This window comes from Manis javanica, chromosome 18, assembly GCF_040802235.1.
Source record: "Manis javanica isolate MJ-LG chromosome 18, MJ_LKY, whole genome shotgun sequence".
Lineage (NCBI taxonomy): Eukaryota > Metazoa > Chordata > Mammalia > Pholidota > Manidae > Manis > Manis javanica.
This window is the reverse complement of record NC_133173.1, coordinates 5,683,360-5,704,810: the sequence shown is the minus strand read 5'-3', so window position 1 is coordinate 5,704,810 and position 21,451 is coordinate 5,683,360. Positions and strand designations below refer to the sequence as shown.

Below are 21,451 nucleotides of genomic sequence, written 5' to 3'. Positions count from 1 at the left end.
TGCTTTCTCACCTATATGGGCAGAGAGTTGAGTAGTTAAAACAGAGAGCATATGTCCCTCAGAGCCTAAGATATTCACTATCTGGCCCTTTTAGACAAAACGTTTAGCAGCTCCTATATTAGATGGTCAACATGAGCTTGGCAGGCAGCATGCCACATGTCTGCGCACATTCAATCATGTCAATGTCAAGAACAGTGATAAAAACAAATACCAACTACTCTGTATTGAGCACTTACTGTGTCCCAAGCAGGGCACTAAGGATTTCCCATGTTAGGTAATTGAATCATGGAAGCTTTCAGGAGGAGATATTACATTTCCTATTATACAGAGAAGGAGCCTGAGGCCCCAAAAGGTTGAGCTTCTTGCTCAAAGTCACACAGCTAATCAGAGGTGGGCAGGGCCTCCCACCCAGGCTCTCTGATGCCCGTGCTATGCCTGTAGCCTGCACAGCCCACACCTGTGGAGGTCAGCTGCCCTCTGTGGATGGAGGCAACTGTATCCAGACACCTGGAAGTCTCACCACGTAAAGCTGCCATTGTGAGGGAGGTTTGGTTGCGGCTCTCGGTACTAAGGCCAGGCCAGGCCTGGGTCAGCATCTTCATGGGGACCAGTAACCCCTGCCGACCTCAGAGGCCTGCTTGCTGCACACATGGAGACCAGCCCATGGTCCAGAGCATGGCTCCCGAGACCTGTGGGTGTGTCAGCAAGGCTCCTGACCTCTGGTTTGTGCCAACCATGTCCAACACTGATTTATGGTAGAAGCTGCTCTCTGCTGGAGGAAGTGTCAGGCGGGGGACTAGGAACAAAGTCCCTTCCCACTGCCCCCAGCAGTTCAGCCTCATCTGCAGATCTGCACAGCTAGCTGGCCTGGCAACACAAAAGTCTTGTGGGTAAGAGACCCGTCCGGTAGCTGCCAGGAGGCAGTTACCCTCAGGCACGCCTCCCCCTGGGGGCTGAACTTGGACCCCATGGGGGTTATCTAAAAATCTTTCACGGCCTCACTCGCTGTTCCCCCTGTGCTCAATCCCTGAGCCCCACCCCACCTCCAATTCCCAGAGATGCCTGCTGCCCTTGAACGGTGGCTCCTAGGGCCCCTTGACCCTTCCTCCCCCCCACCCAACTCCATTCCTGAGAAACGGTCAAGTGACTTTCTAGGCACGGCCAATACATCTCACAAACTCACTGAGAAGGAAGGAGGGCCAGCGGGGGGCCCGTGGTGCCCAGGGCCTTTCATGGTATACCTCGCTTCCCCAGCTGCCCCTCAGGCCCAGCCCCTCCCTGCCACGGCTCTTAACCTTGGAAGCCAAAGGAAGTCGGTTTGGGTCCAGAGGAAACTTCACGACCTTGGAGCAGCACCCTGACCTCTGATAGAGCCAGTTTGCACCATCTTGTCCAGTGGAGTGAGCCCCTTCTTCCCGCTCCTGGCCCCAGCCAGCCCTCTCCCTGCCTGGGCCCACATGCCTCTGGGGTTTACCTTCACGGCCACAAGCATCTTGTCCTTGGTCGGGCTGAGGTTGTAGCACTCTGCTAGGAAGACCTTCCCAAAGGCTCCCTCGCCCAGTTCTCGTTTCAACACGATGTCCCTCCTTTTAATGTGCTGTACATCTGTAGGAGGGGACAGAGAGGAGAGTTACCCAGTCAGTACCAGGCATCTGTCCCCCCCATTAGAGGCCCAGGAGGACAGGAGGGCACCAGCGTCTAGTGCAGGGAGATCTGCTCCTGAATCCACAGCAGGGTGATGGAAACTCAGCACCCCAGTGGGGCACGAAACCAGGCATCACCCAGTGGTTTGAGAGTCCGACCCAGGATCCTCTCAGCTCTGCCCCTGCCCAGCCCCGAGCCTCCCCAAAATACAGCTGCTTCAGCAGGAAAATGCAATCAGCAGTGCCAACACACAGAATTCTAGCATCATCAGCTGTAGCTGCAGGACAGAGGTTACAGCCCGTCTCTGAGCACAGAATTCCGTGGGCCTCGTGCAGATGCTGAGCCAGTGCATCTGAGAATCTGCATTTCTAATAAGCTCTCAGTGCCCGGGACAGACGAAAGACACACACGCACAGGGACACACACTGGCTCTTGCTGTAGCATAATGGCTGTAGCAATCCTTTCAAGTGTCTGCTTCCTGGTAGAGACTACTGAATGGGGGCTAAAATTATTTGGGAGAAGCCTCTACTTGAGAAATCCCTTCCCTCTGAGAGAAAGAACAATGAACTCAAGCAGGCAAAGTCCAGAGACCTCCCCAGAACAAGGGTCTCTGCAAAGAGAAGGGTTGCCACTGCCTCTGCTAATTTAGCAACCTAATTAGAGTCTGTCTGCCAGGAGAAAGCAAAGATGTGACCTCAGCCCTCCCACCTATTTGGAAAGAATGCTACAAAGGAGCAGCCCCAGCCCTGGGCTGGTGATGAAAGGGGCAAGCCAGAGATTACTCACTGACCCTTCCATTAATTGTTCAGCAGGCGGAAGCCCATTAAATACCTGTATCGGCATTACGAAGATACAACGCAGAGCCAGGAAAGGGGATCGTCTCAGATGACCTTATCAAAAAGCGAAAGCTGAAGATGGGCCAGGCAGACTGTCCCCATGAGCGAGGAGACATGTGACAGGGACAGAGGGGCGTGGCTACAAGGCTTTGTGAGTGTTTTGACTGGCGTGGGGATTCCCTTCTGACTACACACGTCTTTTTTTTTCTATCGAGAGTTCTTGGGATCCACCCCCAAGATGACCTGGCAGCAGAGCCTCGTGGGAGGAGGCCTCACAGACCGTCATTCCCTCCTCCCAGCAGGACAGACCTGCCAGCTCTCTGCGGCTGGTGGCTGCTCCTCAAGGCCACAGGGATGCTGTACACAAAGCCTTTGCTGCGCCAGCCTCTACAACAGGGGCATTCCAACCTGGTTCCTTCTTCACACCCTGTGATGCTATTTCCTGGCCTCTGCAGAATAGTATTTGTTGGCCTGGGAGTTGGGAAGGCTAAAGAGTCTCCCACAGACAGGAAATGGGAGTTCAGGACCTCCGGAGGGAGGCCACATGCTCACTACTGCACGGTCATTCCCAGGTGACTATGGGTGACACCCGGGCCCTGCCAGGTGAGCGTCCTGGCCCAGCCTCAGAGTGGAGACGGGCTGATGGTGGCAGCTTTCAAGGCCTCTGGATGCACAGGGGCTGGTCAGGAATGGGCAGCCCGGGGCTCTTGTGCAGGACCTGGATCCCCCAGCTGCTCGGGTCTGCGCACCTCCCCGAACATCTCGGCTTGGTTTCCTCATCTGAAAAATGGGTGGGGGAGGATTAAACAAGTCCCGCTTACGCGCTCCATGAGCTATTGTATGTAAAGGGTTGCAAATGCTCGCCTCCTATCATGCTGGTGTGTCGAGGTGTTTTCTTCATTATTGATATTATTTTACAAGAAAGGAAAATAAAGGCCAAGTCAGGTGTCCCTAACTGGTAGCTGAGACGGAACTAGAATCCAGAGCACCAGGACATGTCAGTGCAGCCAAACCAATGGGGACAAGCCCACTTCGGCCCAGACCCCACCCCAACTCCAGCCTCCCTCAGCATTGCAGAAGGACCGTGGTTCTCAAAGCCGAGCCACATCAGAATCGCCTGGAGGGCTCCCCCGGATCGCTGGGCCCTTTCCCCAGAGATGCCTGTTCAGGAGGCAGTTTGGGGCCTGAGATTTGCCTTCCTCACCAGATCCCAGGTGATGGCGAAGCTGCCAGCCTGGCACCTCTTCTGAGAACCATGAAACAGGAGACCCCTGTGTGGTGGGGGATTAGCCAGCGGCTGACAGACATTGCCCTTTGCAGCTTGGCCTCAACAAGCCCCAAGTCCATGAACAGTTCAGTCGTGCCTCCCGGCTGGAAGCCCAGAAGGAGGGCCTGCAATCATGGCTCCCCTCCAGGCTCCCCTCTCCCCCGTCCCCAGCTGTGTGGCCTAGGCTGAGTCAGACCCCCTCTCAGAGGCTCACGTGCTCATCCATGTGGTGGAGAACATGCCTCTTTTGCCTTCCCGTGCTCTGGACACGCCTCTGCAAAGGGAAAGCCATAGCATGGAAGTTCCTGGACCCCTGAGTCCAACTCCAGGCTGGGAGAGCTCACCAGCTTCCCCGAGAGCTCCTCGCTCTCAGCTACAGTGAGAGCAGAGAACAGAGAAGCTCTACGGAGCTCTGGTTCTCAGAGGTGCTGAGGCACGTCTCAGAACCCTCCATCTCCTCCTTGGCGGCAAGAATCTCTGGCCCTGAAAGATTCAGAGCAGCCAAGCGGGAGCAGAGGACAGGGAGCTGTTTCCCAGGCTTCCCTCTACGTCCCAGGAGATGAGCACCTGGTGGCAGCTGCAAAACTCCCACTGCAGGAGGGGGGCTGTGACCTCCATGGGCCTTGGATGTAGCAACGGGCAGGTGACCGTGTTGCTGGAAATCTGACTGCTCGCTGCAAACCCGGAGCGGAAGCCTCCCACAGACCACAGTGTTTTCCCCAAATCTGCAAACAGATCTTTTTCAGAGACATGGAACATGCAGTGGCTCAGTAGAAAACTGCCTTGGCTCACTCTCTCTGTATTCAGGGAGTCATCTGAGGCCAGTACCTGAGCTGGGTCCCTGAACGGGGTGGTGAGACCCAGGAAGGGCCAGCAGAAGGAATGGAAGATAAAAACAGTCCCCAACTCCATCAGGAATCCTGCCCCCAGCCCCCTGCTCCCAAGGGAGAACTTCCTCGCGGCCATGGGGAGAAGTCCCACAAGGCAACAGAGCAGTTTCAGCAGAGAGAGGCTGAACACGGGCCCAGCTCAGAAGGCAAATAATCCCTTCCGTGTGGACAACCCTGCCTACCACCCAGACCCTGGACCAGAACACCATGCGGGCAGCTGTCTTCCCTGGTCCTAAGTAGGAGGAAGTTGGGAAAAGGCAATAAATCTGTGCCCAGTCCTACCATTCGCTCAACATTCTGTTCTCATGGTAACCATGAGAGTAGGTGTAACTGTACCCCTTTCACAGATGAGAAAACAGAGGCAGAGGGTAACTTTCCAAAGTTCTCAGAGCCAAGACACGGCCAAGGAAGAGCCCCCCTCTTTCTGTGGCTCCCGAGCCCGTGTGTTTTTCCCTTACCTATGGTTGCCTTTCCTGCTCTGTGGCCACCAGGAGAACCCTGTCCACAGAAGCTCGACACTCCGACTTCCTTCTCTACTCCTGCCCAGCTTCTTTCCCTGCTCATCTTCCCAGGGGGGCAAGGGCTGCCCCCCTTCCCAGAGGCCCTGAGGAGAAGGGTTTGGGTGGGAGGCTGTGGGAGGAAAGGGCACTGCTCGGACCCTGGGGAAGGGCCACAGGGAACCATTTCCATCTCTGACGTTCACATGTCTATTTGGGCCTCTTTTTCTGCTATTTTTAGCTCGCAGAGCGCTGCTCAGAGCTGCCTCTGGTGAGGCCATTTGACCCGCGTGCCAAAAAGTGATAGATGTTCCTAGGAGGAAAGGGCATCAATCTCCTTTTACTGCCTGGCTGGCTGGCCCAGCCGAGTCTGGGTCACAAGTCTCAGATGCCGGGACGCTGGCAGGGGAGGAGGAGAGAGGGGGACACACAGACGGGGCCGTGGGAAGGTTTCCCCGTCTCCAGCAGTGAGGGTCTGAGTGGACAGCAGGGGGCTGGTGAGGTGGGGGAAGGGTCATGGGGAGATGAAAAGGGTCCCTGGCACCGCCTGACCTCGCGCTTCCCTAATTCCACGTGTTGAGAGAGCCACCGAGTTTCACCAGAGAAAGCCACCGTATAGCTTCTCATGCCCACAGGACAAGAGGGTCAACTGACAAATACAGGAGGATTCCTTCATTTCAGTCACTGCTCCGTACATTTCCCTCTGTACTGAGGACCAAGATCATTGCTCTACATGTGTGGGATTCACTTCTGGGAGGTCTTCCCCAGGCGTGGAGCAAGCGTGACCCAGCTTAACCTAAGTAGGTCACCAGCAGGCCTTGTACCGAAGTCCTCAGACCCCTGAGAGCTTAGCGGGCACGCTGCCATTCCCCCTCATCCGGCCTCTGTTGACCTGGGCTGCCTCCTCCTGGGAGGAAGAGGTTTCCTGCCACACCTTCTGGGACCTGTCTAGGACCAAGGGATAGAGGGACGTGGCCCGAGATGCAGGTACCACTGTTATCTTCACCTCCATTTCCTGGGAAAACAGGTGTTGTAGCAACCGTGAACTGCTCAGCCCTTCTGACCAGGGGCGAAGGGGAAGCAGAAAGCCCACCAGATGCTGCGAGGACTCGGGAAAGGAAACAGGTCTGTGTCTGCACCCCAACCCTGCCTGGTCCCCCCTCGGGGTCTGCTCCCTTAACTGTAGAACAAGGAAGTGTCTATCTACTTGGCAGAATTGTGAAGAGGACTGACTTAAAATTTTTAGACAGTAGAGGTATTAGGAAATATCTGAACCATAGAGGACATTGAACAAAGTGTGTCTCCTTCCTTTCTGCGAGGTTTTAACTAATTGCTCAATCTACCCTCGAACAAAATAGTGGCTTGGAAAGGAACTTGATGAAGGATGGTGATATTCTCCTGAAACAAAATGGTATGAGGTTGCTGGCGTGGGAGCAGGGGAGCGACACCGACTCTGGGGGTCACTGGCAGCCTGCCCAAGCCTGTCCAACCCCCTCCTCCAGAGGCCAAAATAGTTACTGGGAGGAGGTTGGTCAGACAATGGGATAAAGACATCAGAGGCTGAGACAGCCACCTACTATAGATTGCTATTGATCAGGAGAGAGAAACCAGATTTCCCAGGTCGGTGGTTATAAATAAGGGTGAGCCTGACTGTGCTGTATGTCAGGCAGCAAAGTCAGCCCCAAAAAGCCAGGGTGTTCCTTCATTCAGAACCAGATGCTGTCCCCAAAGCTCACTGGCCACCTTGGTACTTTGCCTAATTATTGTCCTAAAAGTACTCCACGTGTGCAGTGCTGAGATCACCTTTCTCTGAAGGCTGTTGCCTAAGGGACTCAGAAGCAGGCCCTCCCAGCACCATGAAGGGCTGGCCAGGTGCTCTCAAAGCTGAGCCCTGGTGTGTTCTCTTGACCACCCCACCTTCCCTTCCTCCCTGGCCCATTGTAATGATAACCCCCAGTTCCTAATTGGGGCCAGCCTCATTGCTGAGACCTTTCAGATCTTCCCCCATTAACCCTGTCTCACTCTGTGCCTATCTCTTTCAGCTTATTATTATCCCCTGGAGCCCTTATTAATAATAAAAATAAGTCCCCTCAATTGAGTCCTCACCCTGAGGCAGGCCCCATGCTAAGCACTCCGCATGCACTATCTGACTCATCTTTACAACTCGTTTCTGCACAGTGTGTGGCTGAAGTTCAAGAGAATTTGTCCAAGACCACCCAGCTGTTAGAGGTGTCTCATTGGACTCTGAAGGTCTGCATGAGCAGAATATGCCACTCCCTGTCCTTCAGTCACGACAGCCCCCTTAGCCTCTGTGACCCCTACACCAGGGAGAAATGCTGCCTTCCGAACTGTCCATAGCACTTGGTGAAGACCAATGGCATCAAAAAGGACAGGGAGAGTCATTTCCAGGGGACTCCATTCTTGCCACCATTCGTCATCACCAGCTGAGCTCAACATGAGTGTGGAGGTGGCTTCTGGAGATGCAGACAGACATCCAAGGCCCTGATGCTCCCAGAAGAACAAAGGGTCCCAACAGCCTCGGGGGCTCTCGAGTTACAAGGTAAGGCTAAGGGTGACTGTGTGCATGAAGGAGGGAGATTCTCGGCAGGAAAGGCGGGAGGAGGGAATGGGAAGAGAAGGGGGGGGCTCTCTGAGTAGCGTGTGTTTTCTTTGCACTAGCCAGACCCTAGGGTCTCAGGCTGCCAAAAATGCTCAGAAGAAAACATTAGTTCAATACCACACATTTAATTACACATGAAATGGAATGTCTTTAAATGGAAAAGAATAACATTCCCAGAGCTCCGACTGTGGGTTTTTGAAGTGGCAGGAGGGAGAGAGAGGTCCAGCTCTGGACCTCTGAAGGGAAGGAGACCGCCGAGACGACAAGACCCCTGCCTTTGCTGGAGGAGGGACTTCTGCATGCCCTCATTGACCTGGCCTCACCCCTTCTCCTGGCCTCACTGGCTGAGCCTATGAGTGTCAGGGCAAGTGATAATTAGAGCATGACCAGGTAAGCGTGCCCCTTGATCAGCTACAGGCTTTTCATATGGTCTGCAGCCAGCCCAGCCAGCTGTCCACCTGGACAGAAGGGCAGAGCATGGCTAAGCATCCCAGCAACTGCCCTGGCACAATCTGGGTGATTTACAGGGTGGGAGAACAAGGGGACCTCCTGGGTTCATGGCAAAGATCTTTCTAGGAGAAGACATTTCAAAGGCTGGAGAGCCAGTCAAACCTAGAATTTGAAGTTTGTCCTGGTCACTAACTAAGCGGGGGTAGCAATGGCAGGGGGAAAGGGTTCCACGTTGAATGGACACCAGCACTGCTCGCTGCCATTGCTCTCTCGGGGTGACACTGACTTGGGATGGCTAAGAACATAACATGTCTGCTGGCAACTGTGTCCCATCCCAAGACATTAGCTTCGGGCTAACCCCACCCCACAATCATCTTCAGAGTTTCACAGGTTTGCAGAGGGTCTCTGAAGGATGCTGGCAGCTGCTCAAGTCCAAAGCCAACATCACATATTTGAATTCATCCACCAGATCTAGCATGGGGCACAGTACACATCAGGTACGCATTAAATATTTGATGAATGAATGAATGAATGAATGAATGAAAACCCCCTTTGTGAGAGGCTCTAGCAAGAACACTACAAAGAGGGAAGGAGAAGGGAAGTCGAGGGAGTAGTAAAAAGAAAGGAAAGATGAGTGAGAATGGGAAAGGGGCCACAAGTTCCAAGGAGCAGCCTTATTTACGCCCTACCTCTAAGACTGGCCCCAAGACCCAGGATGCCACGGAACTAGGACAGTTCTGAGCCCCACATCCTAACTCTCCATCTCCGGCACTCAGACTCCTAAGTGAGGGGCCTCTGCCGTCTGCATCTGGGCACGTGCACACCCCTCGGCTGGAGGCGGTGGTCTAGGATGCTGAGACACCGTGTTCCCACCAAGAGGAATAAATCAGTGAGACACCCTGCTGTTTCTGGAAACAGTGAAGAGAGAGGATCAGCAGAGGACTGTCTGTTCTGGGGTGATTTCCAGCTCACGTTTCCTGACCCAGGAGTTCAGGGAGTGAGGCTCAAGTTCAGACGTGTCCCTGCCCCCACATGCTACCCTTCCGAGCTCAGCCCATGAGCTCAGACATCTGCCCACACCGCAGGGCCCTGACACCTGCTTCCCCGACCCAACCTGCCTTCCCATACGCACTTGCTCTGTCTCCACATCACGCAGACCCTTCACATGGTGAGAGGACCCCTCTGGCTCTCATTAAGCATCAGTGGCCTGAGCCAAGGGTAAAGAGCAAAAGGACTCCTCGAGGACAGCATCTGGGGCTGAGAAGTTAGGTGCTGAAAGATGAAGCTCAGGCTCTGACCAGGAATCTGCCCCCACAAGGACTTGCCTGGCTCCCCACTTCCTGCCCCCTCTCCTGGTTGGCTGCTTCTCCTCCAAGTCGACGGTGACAAGCTCTCACTCACGATGCCCATACACGGGGCTCATTCTGCATCCCAGTCTCCCCAGAGGCCCTTCTCCTCCAGAGCTGCCTGGAGCGCCGCCTTAGCTTCCCATCCCGGGCATCCAGCTCTGCCCCCCGAGCCCACCTGGTGACCTCCTGGTGAACACAGAGCATAACGCACTCAAGGTTTCTCCTTCCGGCCCTCAGCTCTAAGCCTAGCCATGGCCTGCAGGGCACTGTGCGGCCACGAGAACACCGCTACACACAGGAAGTCACGAGCTCAGGAAGCAGAAGTTACCCATGAGAACCACAGGGTGGGCCAGGGGAAGGCGGACCAAAGGTCCACATCACCCATTCACGGAACCACGTCATTGGCCTTGACGACCCCCCGCAAGCTTGGGTTCTATAAGAAACTGAACCCGTCTAAGCAGTGGGGGGCGGGGAGAAATAGGTATTACAAGACTTGCCCAGGCAGGGGAAACAACATAGTCAAATACATAAAAAGAAGGAAGAACAAGAAGGGGACCAAAATTCTTTTAAATAAACACCGTATTAGAACATGGGGGTGAGGCTTCAGAATGAGGCAGAATTGGGTATGAATGCATATTCAACAACCCATCTGAGGAGGCGGCATTTGGTGATTTACTAAAACAGACTTAAGCCTTGATGATTTCACAGAGTGAAATTAAGGAAATGCCCATCTCACCGAGTTGTCATGAGGATTCAGTGTGTGTACAGAAATGCATCTGAAATCCTGTTGAAGGAAATAATGGGTAAAAAGGTTCATAAAGGAATATGCCAATTCCTTTTCTTCTCCTCACTCACCCTCTACGCAATCCTTCAAGGACCTTCCCTGATTACTTAATCTCTCTGATCCTTAATTTCCTCACCTGTAAAATGAAGATGATTATTTTCAAGGTGTCTATTGCATGGAGCTGTGGTAGAACAGTGCAAGCTGGGGGGCAGAGAAGGGGTATAAGCATATGGTGGGCATTCACAACGCCTTAGCCTACAGTATGGGTGCCTTCTGAGGAGTCCTTCTATGACATTTGAGAACTCTGATATCTGGCCCAGAACCATAGGCGTGTTCCTTGTAAATTCCTTATACAAATGCGTAAGACAGGTCTGACAGATGGACGGGCTGGCCATTCACTGTCCTCTGAGCCCACCTCATGAGTTCACGGCCGTGCATCTTTATCCACGCCATTCTCCCATCTGGGACACCTTTCTCCCATTTCCACAGGGAGAAATCCACCCATGTCCCAAGACTGGCTCTAATTCCATGCTCTCCTCACAGTGTTTTCTTGATCTTTAAGAAGAACTCTCTGTCTCCTCAGAATGTCTATCCCTAATGCAAAAGCAGGTGTCCTGGGAACACTTCTGCTTTTATTTTGCTTTATATTGTTCCCCTAAGTAAAGTCAACCCATGTAGTGCAGAGAAAACAAGCTCAAAACATATTTGTTATGTCACTAGAGATGGCAAATGGCATTAGCAAAGGCCAGCATCTGATTTCTGTGTAATATTTGTTGGGTATAAGCATCTGATTTCTATGTAAATTTGCTAGGTATACTGAGACATGGGATCCTGGTTTACCCGTGAGCATGCGCCTAGCCCAGAGATCTTTCAAAGATTGCTGCCTGGAGATGTCTGTCTCCTGGCCCAAAGGAGCCTGATCATCGTCATCCTTTCCCCCCGCAATGAACTTGATGAAGATTTCCGTTCCAAGAACCCTAGGAAGCCAGCAGGTCACTCAGTGAGGCCGTGGGCTCCCCTCAGAGCCCGGGGAGGCCTTTCTATAGGGTGGCTCAACTTCAGTTCTGCCTAAAGTAGGAGGCAGGGCTGGGACTCCAGAGAGTCCGAGTGGGTCCCAAAGGAAGGGAAGGCAGGCTCCCCCAGCCCCAGTCCACAGGAATTTAGAAAGGAATAGCCCCTCATATGGGGCCCTTAACACTAGGGATCTTGCTTCAAGAACGACTCATCTTTCCTCCCTTTGCCCATAGCATACGGCCTAATTGAGACCTTCTAGGACAAAGCCATGCCCTCCAGGAGACCTTTCGCCCCAGGGGTAGGGGGAGACTCATCTCGGGCTGCTCTGCTCACCCCCAGTGCAGCTGCCTGTGTCCCTCCAGCTGTGCATAGGGGTGGCAGAGATAACCTCACCTGCTAATCCCCACATCCTCTCCCAGCCCCAGAGGCCTGCAGCCTCCTTGCTCAGACCAGCTCAGCCCAGCTCGCACGTGTGGCCTCCAGCCCCCGTGGGCACAAAGTGCTCCTGGACGCAGGCTTGCAGCGTGCCCACCCCATCGCTCCCAGCCAGGTCTCCCACCACCCAGCTCAGGCTTGCACTCTGGTTCCACCAGACTGTTGAGACCCTTGAAGCCCACGTCCACAGCCAGCGGAGGCTGTCGGGGGCCTGGGGAGTCTGCATCCAGGTCCCTTCCGGGGGTGCTGTTCCCATTTCCAGCTCCCACTCCCAGACCTCGGCCATCGGCCAGGCACGCCCACCCCTGTCTAAGCCTCCTGCGCGGTCCTCATTCTCCTGGCCTTGCACCTGATGGGGCTCAAGGTCAGAGGCTGAGGCCCATGGGTCCTGGCCACGCAGGCCCTTGGCGTGGGCAGGCGGAGTGGGGCGCAGCCAGCAGATTCGTTCCGCACGGCCTCCGCACTCCTGGATCCCAGCCTCCCCATCCAAGCCCACTCGCCCTGCCAGGTGTTTTCCCACCACATCCTCTGTGCTGACTTCCAAGAGTTCCCCCACACCAGATGTGAATCGCACTGGCCGGTGGTTTCCTGGCCTGTCTCCTGACCCTCCCCCTACCCTGTACCTCTGCAAAAAGACAAAGAGAAAGTCGGAACAGGGGCAATTTGGGGGGTGCCCACTTGACCCCCGGAATCCCTCCCAGGGTTTGGGCTCTCCACTTACGTCTATTCAAGTTCACCAAATTCCAAGTTGCCTCCAGGGCACTGGCTAAAGTCATCAGCCAGCATTTCCACGGAGCCTGGGATCAGAAGATCATTCTTTCTAGTTCTCCTGGTGCCAAAAGAAATGGAGCCGCAGTGAAGCTCGGGCTTTGCACGCTGTCAATATCATTTATTTCTAACCAGCCCTTTGGAAGATCCCAGAAGCTGCAGCTCAGATGGCTGTTGGGAATGATGTCAGTGGAAAATCAGAAGAGGGGAGAACATCTTCATTGAACACTAGATCTATGTGGCTACCTCTCATTGTTAGGTCAGGATACACTTGGGTGGCCCCACAACATACGGTGGGAGCTCTGAAGCATCAGCATTCCACATAAGACATGCCCAGGAGCTGCAGGTGGACCCCACCTGTCCGTTCCCACTGGCGCAGGGGACTCCTCCCTCTCATTGTTCAGATGAGATTGTTGCTTGATGTGGCGACATCTACCCACCCCCCTCTGTCCACTGTGCTGCCTTCACCACAGACCACTACCACCTCCCTCCCTGATCCTTACCCACCCCTTCTCTACGCTCACCCTGAGAAAAATGGTCCCTACACCTTTGCCCACCTGCCCCCGCCCCATGTGGATTCTTGGCCACCATCACTGGGCTGCTTTTTACTCTGTATGCTTGCTTTGTCTCTGAAACAGATCTTCACCACAGGATCCCCAGGCAGGTGTGATGGCCTCCTTGAACTTCCACAGTGCTAAGCAACTCAAGCAGGCCCACAGACCTGGGCCACCAGCCCTCTCCTGCCAGCTTTCAGAGATGCCAGCACAGTTCCCTTTATGCAGCCCCTCCTGGCCCCATGGATTGCAGCCAGAGGAACTATGCAAGATAACCTATTTCCCATTCGAGTCTTTCACCTGATAAACAGTCCCCTTCCCTCCGTGTCTGCTCTGGGAACTTACCCATATTCCCATTTGCAGCACAAAAAGGACAGAAGCTGAATGACCAGGCAGCGAGGGCCCCTCCTGCAAATGTGTCTTGTGTCAGTTACACATGAATGTCAGGCTGCCTAACTTTTCCAGATCTGTGAGATGTTGGATCAAACACGTGTGGATCTCCAGTTACTCCAGGTCACGACTTAGGCAGGATGATTTAGGAAATCCAAGTTATAAAGTCAGGAAGGAATTAAATATTTGGATTGAAGGCCAGTCATGGGGGAAAAGAAATGTTTATCTGCACCAGAGCAAAACCAATTGACAAATGTCTCATTGAAATGAGGAGACCCCCCAGAAAAAATAAGTTTCTGACAGACAGGGGCTTGATGAATGGACTTTGTTGCACGGTGCCCATGATTACTAATTTAACAAGTTCAAAAGGCCATATTATACTCTTCGCCTTAGTTTAGGGGATGTTAGAAATAAACAGATTAATGAATAAAACAACCAATAAGCATATCGTAAGTTCCCTGACAGCCACAGTGATCTCAAGGGGTCTGATTTTTTTTCCCTATAAGCCCTTACCCTTCTCACACAAAATTCTAGGCCATAGATTTCCCATGAGTATAGAAGGAGAATGAACCATGAGGTGGTGCCGTTTTTGGGCCCTTTGGGGGTGGAAAGAACAGGGGGTGGAGGGGCATTTCTTATTCCGTAGTGGGTAAAGGCCCAATATTGGCATTAGACACATTCAGCTCTGCTACTTAGGCTGTGCGACACTGGGCATCTTACTTAACCTCTCTGAGATGACATCTCTTCTGTTTACGTGTAATCCATTCAGAGGCTTGTACACAAATAAGTTCAGTCTGTAAGCATCTTAGCACAGTGGCAGGCATCTGATGAGCTCTGAGGCTGACTTCTACTCTCCCACCTGAGATGGCTCAGTCTGGGCTCCCCTGCACACGCTCTCTCACCTGGGCACCCATGGACACAGAGACAAGTATGGATTCAAAGGCCTTTGCTCCTCTAAGAGCACGGCTACTGCACCTGCCCGCCGGAGACAAGGCCTTGTCTGCAGAAGCCTCTGCCTGTCGGTGTCAGCCACGGAGAGCTCTGGTTGCTCCAGAGCACAGGCCTTCCAAAGGGCATTTGCCTGGCTTACAGCGGCTGTTTGTTACCTGCTGTCTATCACAGAGGGTCAGGAGACGTGGGGACACGCAAGGCACAGGAAGCTGCAGGGCAGCAGACAACACATAAGCTCCCAGTCGGTGGCAGTCAGCTGAAGCAGCTTTTGCACTGGCGTCTGGAGCCTTAGAGGTGACTGATGGTACATCTGTGAGTGAGTGACCTTGTGTCTGGGTCCCGGCTGAGAAGAGCATGGAGAGAGTAGGAAAACGTCTGCCTGCGCTGGGGCCTTCACCCTCCTGGTGGAGCCTGCAGGTAACCCTTGCTCCCAGTGGTGCAAGGTGCACATCGGTGGCCCTGGATGGACAAGAGGCCAATTCCACAAAAACAATCATTTTTACAGTGATGAAAATAGGTACCCATCCTGGACTCTCCACTTACTGGCTGAGGGGCCACATATTATTCAGTCCATGATATAATGGGCAAATGTGCATTAAAGTTACAGTGTATCAGAAACAGGGCTTTGTGCCGGGGACACAGCAAGGAACAAGAGACTCCCCGGAGCTCACTGGTCGAGGGTGGAAGCCAGACAAGGCCAGGCAACTCCAACACAGCGGGCTAAGCCCCACAGCCAGGTAAGGACAGGACCCCTGGACACCTGGAAGCTGCGTCCAACTGGCCTTGAGGGGTCGGGGAACTCTCTACTCCCTCTGAGCCTCACTTTGTATATGAATGTGGAAATACAGGCAAAAATGACTTTGATACAACATTAAGATGGGAAATCTTCATAGAAGCACCCTGAGTAGAAACGTGTCAGTACGTGTAAAGCCCTCAGGAAAGAACCTGAATTAGGTAAGAATCATTAAATGTCCGCTATCATCCTGACCACTGTCTTCATCATAGAGATCTTCATCGTCACGGTGGCCACAGTCCCCCAGGAGGAGCATTTAAACTGGTGGCACCCTCCCTGTGGGAGGTCGGGAGGGGTTATTAAGGGGTTGGACTTCCTCAAACCCAGGCCCCATCACCACTAGCTGAACTGCCTTTTGGGCCTCAATTTCCTCATCTGTAAAATGGGCTGATAGGGGCATCTATACTATGGTGTTGTTGGAGATTAAATGAGAGCCTATCCGGCAAGCAGCTACCACAGCTCCTGGAACCCAAGGAGCTCTGGGTGAATGGCGACAACTCTGCTCCCACCAGGTGAACGTGGAGGAAATGAAGGTTGACATCTAATCCACATGTTGTCACTCTGTCCTCTAAAAGGACGTGACACACTTCCTCAAAGTGAGACACAAATCTTACTGCTTCTTTCGCCTCGCAGAGACAACGGGAGAAGACAGTGGAAGCTCCTACCAGCCGCCACGCCGCTGGAAGCTGGCCCTGCAGCTGGCCCACTGTCTAGCAGCACGCATTAGTGAGCCTGTGCAAATGGAAAGTGGGCCAGTGCTGAGTAAGGAAAGAGCTGAATTGCTCTGGACATTGAAGTGTGGTGTCTGATCTCCCCAGGGGCAGATGAGAAAGGAGTCCCTGAGAGAGAGAAAAGGGGACCATGGGCGGAGGACTTTCAGGAACAGAAATGTCTAAGACTCAATATTTCATCATGTGTTTTGCTACAACTGAACTTTCACACGCAACATCAAAACAACAGCAAAGCCACTCTGTATACACAACTGCATATGGTGATGTTCTGAACATGAAACTGAACAAAAGGCATGTTCACACATCGCGGGGGAGGATTCAGAAAGCGCTGGTCTGGACAGATGTGATACCATCAGGAAACTCACCCAGCCCAGTGGAAGCAGGAACTCTGACATTTTCCTAAGAGCAAGACAGCCTGTCTACTCCGTCCCTGGGCATCCTTGCAGAGGCAGGGCGCGATGTGTAGGCACGGGGCACCAGCCATTTCAGCTGAAGGACACTCAGCTGTCACCTGGCTCAGGAAATCGTCCTCATTGTCCAAGTCCTTCCTAATATCTCTGCTTGGATGGCTAGTGGTCTTCTGCACGCAGCACAGCCCAAGGAGAAATCTCACTCTTTGCCCTTGAACCAGTCCCTCCCCAGGACCTCTCTGCATTCCTGAATTAAACGGTACTCCCATTCACTCAGGGGCATAGCCCCTAATCCATGGCTTTTCCTTGATGGCTCTTTCCTGCGGTGCCATCAAGTCCATTAATAAATCCTATCCATGCCCATCTCCAAACATTTCTCAAATCTGCCAGAATCCCCAGTAGATCCACTTTTCCCACCCTGCAGCCGCCACCATCGTCCAAGCCCCAGTGACCTTTCACCCGGGCAATGGTCTCCTGAGCCCCCATTCTCTCCCCTCCTCTCAGCCCCACTCTGGAACACGGTCAGCCAGCCGGGGCCATCTTTCATAAAAAGTAAAGTCAGAAACGCCAGGTCCCTCCCCTACTTCGAATCTTGCTTTAGAATAAAAGCCAAACTCGCTTTATCATCGCCAACAGGATGTGACCCTGCCTCCCCTCTGACCTCAAAGCCACCCCCCACCGCACCCCCTGCGCCCCACCCCACTCCCTTGCCTTCTTCTCTCCCACATTCCACTTAGGGTCTGCAGAGCCCTCGCAGCAGCCCCAACTGGCCCTGAGCGCTCGCTCTCCCACTATTCAACTGAAAGGGGTCACCTCTTATCACAGGACACTGTTAATTTTCATGCATAGCACTACTGCCATTGGGTAATTGTCTTCCCAACTTATTTTTTTATCATCTAGTCTGTACAGTGGCTTGCCAGCTTCATGAGAGGCAGGGCTCCCTGTGTCTCCATCAGAACTGCACACCAGCAGCTCGACACCTGTTAGCTGAAGAAATGAGTGACCTCCCCAGTGGCCGTGATCATCATTATTCTGTAGGCTCCTGTGATGCTGAAAACATCACATGATGACCAGAGGGCTGGCACCAGCCAAGGGAGCTGCAGCTTCAGCAGAACTGAATTCTGAAACCAAGGCAGATGCACTAGGTATTAAACCGGGTCAGTGCCCGGCAGGAGGGTAATCGGCTCTGGGCTAAGATTGAGCGTAGGACCACAGTCACCTGAGCAGAGGCCCCACCAGTAACCACAAGAAGGTTAATGTTATTGAAAACCAGAACCCTGGTTCCCCATCACCACATGAAATCCTTACTATGAGGTCCTACTCTCAGGCTAGGTAGGGCTAGATCACAGCACAACTCATGACACCATTGACACCCCCAAAGAAGGGTCATTTCATCAACTGGGAAGTCTTCAACTGTATTGCACTTAGGTGGGCTCCATGAGCTTCTCTGCAGGGGCTACGGCCGAGGAATAAGTGAGCCGTGGGACTCGGGTGTCTAGGACACACAGTGGATGTGCTTGTATGGGGCCAGCATATCCGGCCACGACTGCCAAGTTGAATTCTCTGCAGGGTCGGAGACGAGGATGACGGTGTTTCCTGCTGTATTTCTCCGGCTGCATCCCGTTAGGCAAAGTGGGGAGCAGACCCAGTATTTGGCTGGGATACAGGCAAAATCAAATGTGCCAAGAAATGGAGATCAGCCGAAACTCACAGCAGCGGAAATAGGTAGTTTTTGCCTCTTTTATAAATGAAAGTTCACCGATATCTGGACCCACCTCCCCAAACAAGGCTGCTCCAGGACCTCCTCCTAAGGGGACCCCAGAACTCCCCTGGTGTATCCCGAGTCACTCTGGGATGCCTCTCTCCACTTTGCTAGGGAAATAGAAATTCCCTCAATTAACACTCTGTCCAGTTCCACTTATTTCATTCTTATCTCTCCCTCTTGTCTTAGAAGAATTAAAAGTTCTTCCTTCCAAAGTCAACCCTGCCACTCTTTCGGTCTCCTTTCTGGATGGTGTCCCGTCTAGCGTTGACCTCTGTTCAATACTCCAAATCTCTCCTTCCTGCTGATGTCTCATCTACTATTCTCTGGGGGATAAGCTCTCCCCCATCCTGACAGAAAGCATCCCTGGTCCTGCCTCCCCTGGAAATTTCTCCCATGCCCCCTCCATCACCAGACTCACTGCGGGGCAGCTTCCCTCTAGAGGCCGGCCATGGACCATTCTCTGACCCCTGCTCATTTCTGAAGCCTGTGTACTTTCTTACCTCTTCTCTCCCTGGCCCACCTGGCCCAAAGGTGTGCTGATTACCTGGTACTTGCCCCCAATCCCATGCTGTTTTCTTAGTCCTCACTCAGCACAGGTGAGCCTCAGGTCCTTCACAGCCTCAGCTTACCTGAACTCTCTTTTATCCTCAGCTATTGTGCACGTGACTGGGGGGGTGCTCCCTTATCTTGTCAGACACAAGCATGATCAGGATTCTGGGATTCCAGGAAGCCCAGAACATGCAGGCATTTATCACAATGCTGCGTATGACTTCACTGTGCACAGCCATCTCCTTATGCAGCGGCAACCAGATTTGAATCATCTTGGAAACCCAGATGCAGAGCCCTGCGCTTTGCATCGTTTAGATGCTCATTAAATCATTGAATGCTATTAAGAGAGTGTGTTCCATTGAGGCATAAAAAACGTATTATGCATATGGGTGGATTTCCAGGCAAATTGCAAATACCTCCTTCCTGGGAGACCCTTAATAGGGAAGGTGCATTTAATTACTGCCTTGGTTGATAACTCCTGAAAAATGAGCAGCTATTTATCAAGCAGCCACTGGGCTGGGCGCTGTAGCATTAGCAGATCTGTGAATTGGCAGGGCAGCTGCAGCAGGAACTGGGGAGGTAGAAGAAGTTAGGCAGGCAGGAAGGAGGCCAGGTCAGAAGCGACTGCAGGGCCAGGACCAATTCCTGGGGGTACAGTGTGGCCCTCTGAGAGCCCCTGCTTCCTAAGCTGGGGTAGGTCCAGCCAACGGCATGGCTAGATGGAAGCCGCAGCAAATAGACACTGGTTGCCAGTGAGGACACCAGGCCTCCGTGGCCTGGCCATCAGTGGCTAACTCCTGCTTCGATCACCTGCAACTGCTTCTCTGCAATCCCACCGCAAGGAGGGAGAGGAACGGTCTCTCGGAGTTCCTTCCCTCCCGGCTCTTCTCTGGTTCCCAGACACCCTGCCTTCTGGGAGGATGCCAGAGAGCTTCATGTGGGGACTCACACACGCCTGCGGGGGCGACCAGGGCTGGCACCCGCTGTCCCTTCCTCAGCCTGGCAGATGGGGAGGGCCAGCCCCCAGGGATCCTGGAATGCACATGACATCGGCAGCCCTTCGAGCGGAGAACCAGTGAGCAGCTTGCTGGGGCTGCAGGAGGTGACAGCAGCCTGATAGCATTTGTTGGCTTTGATGCCAGTGCTTGTCTCCAGGCCCACTTTTTTCTCCCCTCCCTGTGGCCACCGGATCTTGATCCTTAACATCCCCTGAATGTGCTTGTCTGTGCCCCACATTCTGGATCTTTCTGTCATCTCTCTGTACTGTCCGTAGACCTTTGCTTTCCCTAGGACCTCATCCCCAGCAGACAAGAGCCCAGGAATGCAGAAGAAGGGAGGGTAAATTCCTCCCGCTGGTCAGCTTCTGAGCCACGCCCACCTTCCGAAGGACACTCACGGGCGGGCCCGTTTAGGAAAAGAGGAGTCCTGCTGGCACCACTGAGGGCTGTGAGAGAGCAAACAGGGCGCTCGCTTGGCCTCCAGCGCTGCAGACTTAGAGACCCCTGTGCTCCATCTCTCCTCCCCTTCATCACGTCCTGTCGCGATGTCCTTGAATGCACTCCAGCTGGTTGACTTCTCTCGTTTGGGCCCCTCCTCTGCCTGGTGTCCAGATCAGTGGGGTGGCTGGAAACACCTTGCTCGGAATTGTCTGTGGCCTTTTTACAGCCACATTCAATCTTTACTGCTGCCAGGCCACCCACTTAAAGGCCAGGGCAGGAGGTTAGGATATGTGGGTACTGCCTCCCAACACTCCCCGTGACCTTGAGAAAGTCCAGGTGTCACGCTTGCTTAGCCATCTGTAGGACAGATGACATTAGAGGCTTCACACAGAATTTCATTACCACTGCTGGACTGTGCAGCTCTGAGTCCTCAGCGCTGAGATTCAGCAAGGCTCTGCCCAGAAGAGACTTTTGGGGAGCAACATTATGGGAATGCTGACAGCACTTTGAAGTCACTTGGGAAGTGGTAACACCCCAGGACTCACCAACTTTCCATCCTGAGCTCTGAGGCCATCACGGTCCAGAAGGAGATGGCTTTCGCTAGGTCAGCTCTCTGTTACAAGAGAGCCGTCTATAGAGTCTGTGGGATACCTGCTTGGGGGGCCCCTAAATACCCAGGGGTACTGGGTCACAGGGCAATGAGGCAGTGACACCCAGTGCCTCAGGTGGTGGCTGCCACGGAGCTCTCCTCCAATTAGCTTAGCTACCAAAATACTGAAACACCTGCTTTCTTATTCAGCAGAATTGAAAAATAAAACTAATCCAAGTCTCCAAACATAGGGGACAAATTAAATAAATATGTAGATCCACCAAGTGAAATATCCAGCCATTAAAAATCATGCTGTGACCCTCTGTTGATGGAGGCTGCAGGGAACCTCATTCTCATATATTAGTATTGACAGTACACATTGGTATAACCTATATGGGTCACGTATGCAAAAGGGTCACACAAAATAGCCTATGGGGGTTATTTGGCCCCGCATTAATATTATATTTAGGCTCAAGCATGTTTATTTACATTTAATATATTTAGGTTCAACCCATTGCAATTCTTTATAAGAGAGAAAATATGGCAAGGAAATTAAATAGATTTAGATAACCAATTCAGTGGAATGGTATTTATCTCTGGAGAAAGAATGAGAATGTTCTCTAAGATCTCTAAGAAACTTGCAAGGAGATACTGAAAAGTACAGAATTATATGTATAATATAGGTTCATAGCTACAAAAGGAAGGAAAAACAAGAATATTCATATT

The 21,451-nt window shown here is 52.9% G+C and overlaps 1 protein-coding gene across 4 annotated transcripts in view; it reads right to left on the bottom strand.

Annotated features, from left to right (window-relative positions):
• NTRK3 (neurotrophic receptor tyrosine kinase 3) overlaps positions 1–21,451 on the bottom strand; it is a 351,764-nt gene that overhangs the window by 70,415 nt on the left and 259,898 nt on the right. For all 4 annotated transcript variants that reach the window (XM_073226998.1, XM_073226999.1, XM_073227000.1 and 1 more), the window contains one exon: positions 1,475–1,605. In XM_073226998.1, coding sequence (XP_073083099.1) covers positions 1,475–1,605 — 131 coding nt within the window. The remainder of the gene's footprint in view (positions 1–1,474; positions 1,606–21,451) is intronic.